The sequence below is a fragment of the Tasmannia lanceolata genome, unplaced genomic scaffold (genome assembly GCF_043159265.1).
Source record: "Tasmannia lanceolata isolate RefF3 unplaced genomic scaffold, GAP_Taslan_0.1 ptg000211l, whole genome shotgun sequence".
NCBI lineage: Eukaryota > Viridiplantae > Streptophyta > Magnoliopsida > Canellales > Winteraceae > Tasmannia > Tasmannia lanceolata.
The window spans coordinates 38,830-47,470 of record NW_027518887.1 but is presented as its reverse complement, the minus strand read 5'-3'; the positions used below and the strand labels follow the sequence as shown (position 1 = coordinate 47,470).

The window sequence follows — 8,641 nt, the reverse complement described above, 5'->3', positions numbered from 1 at the left end:
ATGTTGATAGCTACAAAATGTAATACCAACAAGCGAGTTTTCAAGTATACTTTACCATAAGTCAGTTGCAATTAATGAAGAAACTTAGAAGAGTCTGAGAAAATGTACACGAATACGAATCTCGCTGCGAGGGTTGGTGTTGCTGTTGCGAGAGAGTGGCTTGTCAGTAGAGAAGACCCAAAACCAGTGGATTCCATCAATGAATCTATACCGTTGGTTTTCGGGCAAGTTCCAAGGTTTATGGATGTGAAAGTTAGAACTGTTGAGTGGAAGGGAAACAAAACCTTCCGTCGGATCAAACGGGGCCGAACCAATGGCTTTGTGGTAGATGCAAAGGAATATAGTGAAGATTGAAACAGCTAAGAGAGAAGAACCCATCTCTCCTTGCTCTTCAAGAAGAGAGGAGAAGATAGATGAAAATGGATATGGTATAAGGGGAGGAAAAGTGAAGGATAAAAGTGGAAGAGAGGGGTTCAATTAGTGAATTCTCCTTGTCAAGAAGTTCATGTTCCTCATTTCTTAACTGACAGAGAGAATGGTCAGATTTTATTTTGGTAACCTAGTCAATTATTGGTGCAATTTGGTCCACCAAGGCAAAGAACTATAATTTTTTGTTCACGTCTTTAAAATTAAGACTTTCACCTCTCAGTTTGTCTTTCAAAAAAAAAAAAAAACTATGTCAGTTTGTCTCATATGTGAAAAAAAATGTAATCAAATACAAGAAACGGTGGCAGTGGAAGTCCCTAAATTTTTGGGTAAGCTTTCGGAGCAATTGGTTGTTTCACATACCCTAAAAGCTTATAGCTATGGAGAACTGGAGGATCTATATACTAGGCTGTTGATGTGAGCTTGATGGAGATTAATTATATAAGTTTGTAATGGCTGACAGAGAGAAAAGAATGAAACGAATTTTACAAATATCTTCTTTACTACAAAACAACACCATTTATTTCATTAACCACAAGAAGCCAAGTATAACGCAGAACAAACTTTCATATGCATGTTTTGATTTGTTCCCCTCATCTCTATCACATTTTTTTAAGGACTTTGATTCCCTTCCAATGGGATTCCATGTAGTGGGAAGGCGTCCTTTGTGAATAAACACCACATTTGAAGTAATGAGAGGTCCCCCGTGATCATTCGCCTCTAATTTTAGAACACCATTAATGAAAACCCTAACTTTTCCGGCACCAACATCATGGATGACGTTTAAGCGGAACCATTGATCGTAGATATGAGGAACCAAGACCGAGCTCAGGTAATATGAAAGTGTACCATTATATACCACCATGGCAAGTGTTGTGGCCTGGTCACTTGCACCAAAGAGTTGCATGATACACACTCCAGACGTCCCTTTGGGCACATACCCATGCCCTTCGAATTGCCACACTCCGGAAGAATAATCATAGCCCTATTACAAACAAATTATCAAAGAATTTTGAAGTAAAAATGATTAAATAACACCAAGTCTTGCAGCTTAAGGGCCTGTTTGTTTAAGATTATGACAACCGATTGTGGAGTCCCCAGCTGATTATTTTACATCATTAAGTTTCAGGAGTATTTTAGTCTCCTGTATTTTTTCGCAACTCGAATAAATGTCTGGATGTTAACCCTATTTTAGGAACTTTTGATATTTCATTTAAGAAGGATTTGTGGAGATTAGCCTAGGAATTTTGGTTTCTCTTTTCGTATCCTTTGGTTTCTTTAGACCTTGGGTCAATCTTCCATCAGATTGGTATCGGAGCCAGGTTACCACCTCAAGCACAACATGCTGCCATGAAGGAGGGTTTGTATGATTGGGATGGAAAACCTGGGTCAGAGGGAAGTAGCGAAACTTTGTCAGCGATTGAATCCCTAACCCAATGTTATCAGTTTTGGAAAATCCACGATAAAAGGATGAGGAATCCATACCATGAAGTGACTCCAAGATGACCGAAACAAGAGAGATGGTCAACCGAGACGTTCACGAACGCCGCTAAAAGGCAGAATGTACGCTGGTATTACATTTACCGTCGTTCATGAATGCCGGTAATATGTGTTGCAGAAATTATTACAAAAAGTTAGTAAGCAGCCCCTCAATGACCAATGCAGGCAAAGTGTAAATTAGTCCAGCCATCCCACCCCCACCCACCCAAGTGTAAAGTCCTTACTCCGCCCCTGTCTCCGGATGGTAATCTCTTCTTCCAGCTCTCTTGGAATTCAGTGAGATTCCCTTCCAATTTCTGGTGGCATAACTTTGTTTGGACTTTGGAATAAATTCATTTCCCCCAAGGGTCTCTTTTCTTTATTGTAGTGCTTTGCTCAATCACACCCCGACTGACTTGAGGCTCAACTCGGGGCAGTTTTAGCTGGCCTCTAGGTGCTATTTGTGCAACAGAAATGAGGAATCTGAAGTACATCTCTTCTCACGTCTCATTGCTGGACCCATTTGGGCCTTGAGAACTGGTTTAGAATACATTGTCTCCCAGCTTATAGTTTCTCGATCTCTTTTGCAATTAGTCCTGGCAAAATCTTTGTTTTTGCGTCTCTGTTATGTTACTGCAAGGGGATTCAGACTTGATTCGAAGTTCCATGGCATCGAGATCTCTAGATTCAAAATCATCTACGCTAACAAACAGTGGTGGACTGCTATGATCAGATCTCACCATGATTTCTGGTCCAAAGATCCCAAGTTTAGTTCACTCGTTGCCAAGAAACTTAAAACCTCTATCTGAAAGCTCCTAAGATTGATCCAGTGCATTCATCTCCAAACAGCTTAATATTGAATATCTAGCTATTCTCAGAAGAATTAGACGGAAAATTACTCAGTTCATTTCGTTGTATTCTTCTCTTTTCTTTATAAAGCTTTGCATTGGTTCACAAAAAAAGAAAGAAAAGTCTTATTGGTGATCTTGATTTTTTGTTATAGGTGAAGTCAAGGGTGATAGAATTAGCGAAACAAATAGAGAATGAATATGGGGTTGCCACGGCATCAACATTTATCTTCAGAATTACCAATTCCCAATGCCTCAGATGAACCTTCAGAGCCAAACCCTTTCCAGTGGTTGCTTCTGGCTATAGTGAAATGGTGTTAGTCTTCCTTGGGTATCATAGCAATTTTCTCAATACTTTGCATGTGTATATAATTTCGTTACCAGTTCTTTAGGTGAGCTATAGTCTTGATAGGTTGTATTATTGGTTTACACATGCTTGATTAATAAAAAGAAATTCAAATATGTTAGTTGTTTTAGCCAGTCCTCTCTTTTAAAAAACACCCATGAAAACTGAAAACTGCAAGTAGAAAGCAAGAAAAAATTGCAATATCTACAAAACTGCTAAGGATTATGAGTTTGGTTAACTGTATTGATGAGAGCGTCCTTCTGTTTGGATTAGAAGTTGACATCAACTGTATAATGGACTAAAAAAAAAAATTAATGGTTTAGCTTGTCTTAATTTAACCTTAAACAAAAGGGTGATGAATCAGTTGGCTGGGGTTCATCCGGTGAAGGTAGAATCAACATAAAAGAAATGTGAATATGCAACCATTTGTCTTTATAGTATAAAAAAACAGGTATTATGATATTATTCAGATGGTTCAAGAGTCCAAGCATGTCTTACGTAACATGGTCTTCTTTCATGTGTTTGTCTCTTTCCATTCATCTGATCTTCCATCATTTCTCCTGTAGCAATCAATTTCTCACGTTGCTGTGTTTTGTATTTTGTTGTTGGTGTGTTTTGTATTTTTGTTACAGGGTGGGTTCCAAAAGGGATCAATCCCGTGACCAAAACCATGACGTTGGGCATGTTTGGCAACCAAGGAAAATTATTCCATGGAATATTCTTGGGCTCAATTGTGAAAGAAGAGCTGAGAAGGAGGGAGGGGGGAGAGATTTGAGAGTAGGGCTGCACATGGTTCGGTCCGGTTCGGTTTAAGAGAATTTCTTAAACCGAACCGATCCCATCGGTTTGGATTTTTTCCAAACTGTTACCGAACCGATTAGGTGGCACATCTTTCATTTTATTTTATATATGTTTATTATCTTTATCCTTAGGAAATGCATGCTTAGGTAGACGACTCCTGAGGATTGTTCCCATTTCACATGATTTTTACCCAAACTTCTTTGAAGTTAATAAAAATGGCATAAGAGACCAAGTGCTTGCACTCGGACGAATTGGGGGTGCTCTCAGACCTTCCCCATTCGTAACCAGGCACGAACCCATATATATTTCTGGTTATCCATTGCACAGAGGATTTGATTTTAGGGTTCCATGGCATATCCATGGATGGCGACTCTGAGTTTATTTCAGGTATGTCTTGGTTTCGAGCCTTGGCTCCGGATCGAGACATATCTCTTTCTTTTTATATCGCCACTCGTGCTATGCTATGAGGGTGGCATCCGTTTTGAGAGTTCCTTGGTAGAGCTCTCCACACACATGGATGATCCAGATGGTGTTAGGGACCCGTTCCCTCGCACTCGTCCTCGGATCGGGGTCCACAGTAGTGCAGCTTGGGATTTATATCCCAAGTCCAGCCAAACTTTTTTTGTAAATAGCATTTTAAATCTTTTTGAATAAGCAGCCTTTAAAATCTTGTTTTCAAAAGATCTTCCTCTAGAGTTAGGAGTTTCTCCTAGATAAAGAGTTTTAGAGTTAGGAGTTTCTTTTGATAATATGTTTGATTGTTTGTTTGTTGTGTGCTTGTTTTAGAGTTAGGGGTCTGTCCTAGAGTTATAGAAGCACCTCCGTCCGGTCAGTCGGCGATCCACATCGCCGAGTGATGACTAGAGTAGGATACGCTAGTCCACCCTTTGTTTTTCTTAGAAAACACAGCCTAGTTACACATAGGTTGTAGGAACCACCTGCATTAGTTTAGGGCTAATCTGCATATAGTTAGGGCATAGAGGATGTCCTAAAATTCACAATTCACTGAAATCTAAATGATCGCCCAAGAAGCTTTAAGAACTGGTTCGGTTTTTTTTTAGATCGAGTCTATGATAGAGGTCTAGGTGTCTTAGGCATCATAGCTTAGAATTAGAGTAGGCTTCTTTGGAGGCGGGGATACGTAGGCTTCTTTGGATTCTCGTGGAGGCGGGGATACGTAGGCTTCTTTGGATAAATATCAGACCATCCGAAAACTCGGGCTTAATCATTAGAGTCTTAGGATTTGTTATGTCGTGTGTTTTGCTATGTTTTCTTACTTTCTTGTACAGACCCTATACCTTTAGGTGTAGCATGCATGTGTTTGCACATCAGAACTTAGACACCCATTAGGCATTTCACTCATAACCTAGCTATGCTTAGGTGACACATCTTTTATTTTATTTTGTGTGTACTTATTACTTCATCCCCGAGTCATGCATGATTAGGTAGACGTTCACTCGGGGATATTTTGTTCCTATTTCACATGATTTTGCCCAAAATTCTTTGGAGTTAATGAAAATGGCATAAGAGACCAAGTGCTTGCACTTGGACGAATTGGGGGTGCTCTTCGGACCTTCTCCATTCGTAATCAGGCACGAGCTCATATATATTTCTGGTTATCCATTGCACAGAGGATTTGATTTTGGGGTTCCATGGCCTATCCATGGATGGCGACTCTGAGTTATTTTAGGTGCGTCTTGGTTTCGATCCTTGGCTCCGGATCAAGAGGCATTTCTTTCTTTTTATATCGCCACTCGTGCTATGCTATGAGGGTGGCACCGTTTCGAGAGTTCCCTGGCAGAGCTCTCTTTCGCGTGGATGATCCAGAGGCCGTTGGGGGACCCGTTTCCTCATCGTATCTCAGATCGGGGTCCACACCAATGGTTTAAGACAATGAGATTGCTCTCATTATCAAAATGTGGTAGTGCAAATATCACTCCCCATAATTTATTGTACCCACTTTACCCTTACATCAGTTGTGTATATATGGCCGCGAATTCAGTCTTCCATGCTCACACCCATAGTTAGCAAAACTTTGTTTTAAATGGATTTTTTTGTAAAAAAGAGTCTTGTTGGTTCGCCGTTTAATATTTCGTTTAAAACTTTTACAGCAAAATAACTTTGGTTTTTTAGGGAAAAGGTTTAAAATGCGTGTTAAACATTTTAAAACATATTAAACACTTTTTTTTTACCAACTTTTCAATTTTACGCCTGCGTAAATCCTATCCAAACCATTGTCACCTGTCACTGATAAGATCAGACCATTGTAAATCTCTCAAACAGAAAAATAGAAGATCATTTATATACATCCATAAACATACAATTACATAGATGAGCAAGTCCTTTGATAAGAGACAACACCATTTACATTAATAAGCTAAACCATGACAAGCCAACCAACTTATTCTTCTAAAGCACTCCACAATTGCATTTTTCTGATCTCTGTCACATTTTTTTAAGGACTTTGATTCCCTTCCAATGAGACTCCATGTAATTAGAATCGTTATCTTGTGCATAAACACCACATTTAAAGTAATGAGAAGCTCCCCCATGATCAGGTGCCTTTAATTTTAGAACCCCATCGATAAAAACCCAAACTTCTCCAGCGCCAACATCGTGGATAACGTTTAATCGAAACCAACGATCGTATATATCCAGGATTATTGGGGCCCTGTAATATGTAAGTGTACCATTGTAGACCCGCATCATCAGTGTTGTGGCGTGACCGTATGCACCAAATAGTTGCATGACACAGACCCCGGTTGTCCCGTTGGGAACGAACCTGTGCCCTTCGAATTGCCACACGCCGGAGGAATAATCGTAGCCCTATAAACATACAAATATGTAAATGATAAAAGGAGAAAGATTAATTTTTTATAAAAAAAGTACACCTAGTTGTAAGATTAGTAACATAGTTGTGGTTGGAACATTATTAAGGCCATTTTTGACGGCCATGAAAGCTTTCTCCATGGTATATTGGTTTATCAAGTGGTGGGAGATGGGCAAGGAGGGCGGGAGAGGGAGAGAATTGAAAAGATTTCATTGAAAAGATTAGTGGTAGCCAAACATGGCTCAAGTGTTTGGTTTGGATGTTTATAGTTGGCCTATAGTTTGAGAAAATCTTTTTGAACAAATCACCATTTTCATTGCAAAAAAATGGTCATTTTATGGTGTAGGCGCACCACCTCATGTACGATAGCTGGGTCTGGCTATTACTAGCCACACCATTGCCTGTTGCATGTGAGAGCAGCTACAAGTACGGGCTAACTTTTAAGCAGATTTTGTCTTCATTCATTAGGTGGCTGCTCTCAAATGCAACATGCCATCCACGAAATGCCTTTTGCGATGGATGCTACCAAATCCCCCCCCCCCCCCCCCCCCCCCCCCCCTACAAATGTTTCTTTGTAGTTATTATCTTACATAATAGACAAATACATTGACGGAGCCCATGCTCTATTATAACTTGGTTCGTTCCATTATATATTAATAAGTACTTGATGATTTTTTTCCCAAATAATGTGACGCCCAAGTTTATTAAGACCATGATTGAAAAAAAAATCAAATTAAGGGCGAAGAAGAGATGCAGAGATTCAGAGATGGTTTACCACTATTCGGATCTCAGTTCGTGGTTTGGTCTTGCTAGTGGGGGAGTGAGGCTTATCAGTAGAGTAAACCCAGAGCCTGTGGACTCCACTAATGAAGCTATATCGCGCACTTTGGGGCAAGTCGTAAGGTCTTTGGATCACAAAGTTAGAGGAGTTGAGAGGGAGAGAGGTGAACCCGGCCATCGGATCTGCACCTTTGGCTCTTTGGGTGCAAAGGTGGAGAAGGACTATATAGAAAAGTGCCAAGACAAAGCAAGAGTAACCCATTTCTTCTTCTTCTTCTAATTCCAAGTCTTGCAAGAGTGTGTAAGGAGTTGGAGCTTGGATGTGTAGAGTGTTAGGTTAATAGGGGTCATTTATAAATGCGTTGGAAGACCAAGGAATAGGAGTGGTTGGAGTAATGGGACAATGGGACGGCAATATATATGAATTCCTCTTGTCAAAATAATCGATGTGAAAGGATCATAATGTTATTTTTTTTTTTTTGAATGGCAAGGAGATAATGACCATAATGTTTAGAACCCGGATAGAACTGAAGCAAGTCAATTTGTGTCAAAGTCACAAACATAATGGTAACAGCATCTTCGTGATATTATAACTTTTTTATTTGTGTACTCTTCGTGATTTTTATTCTTAAATATGGGGTTTGCTCCCCCATCCAAGGCATCGTGTTAGATTTTCTCAATTCTTTAGTTTACATGTTATCAGAGGATCCTAAGGCATATGTGTCCTATCAAACCATGCCCTCCAAGCTTCGGTTTAGTAAAAGCCAATTGATTCCTAGTTGGCTCTGTTGGGAAGTTGCCTAGTTTCCCCATACACCTGTTTCCCATTGTAAGTAGGTTACTAGTTACAGTTGGCGCTCTTATTTTTTATATTCCTGGTGGCATCTTTTTAAATAAAATGTTAGAGCACATTAAGTATTAGAAAGTAAGTTTATCACCTAATTTTTCGTGCAATCTTACCACCCCTTAAATTTCAATTCTTTTTTAGCATCTAATACTTAGAGAGAGGTAGGAAGAGAGAGATGAGCGCTCTTACACTTGTCATTTGAGAGAGAAAAGTTAAAGGTCTTACACTCTTATGATTAGGAACATACTATATATACACACACCCTTCAATAGTCCAATCTTGTT

General features: G+C 39.6%; 1 protein-coding gene across 1 annotated transcript; it reads right to left on the bottom strand.

The window, feature by feature from the left end:
- Positions 1 to 6,345: 6,345 nt before the first annotated feature.
- On the bottom strand, positions 6,346 to 7,804 carry LOC143867226 (citrate-binding protein-like). Its single transcript, XM_077376073.1, has 2 exons — positions 7,506 to 7,804; positions 6,346 to 6,726 (listed from the first exon to the last, which is right to left on the bottom strand). Exons 1-2 carry the CDS (start codon positions 7,770 to 7,772, stop codon positions 6,346 to 6,348), a joined length of 648 nt encoding a protein of 215 aa, XP_077232188.1. The 5' UTR covers positions 7,773 to 7,804.
- Between the last annotated feature and the right edge of the window lie 837 nt (positions 7,805 to 8,641).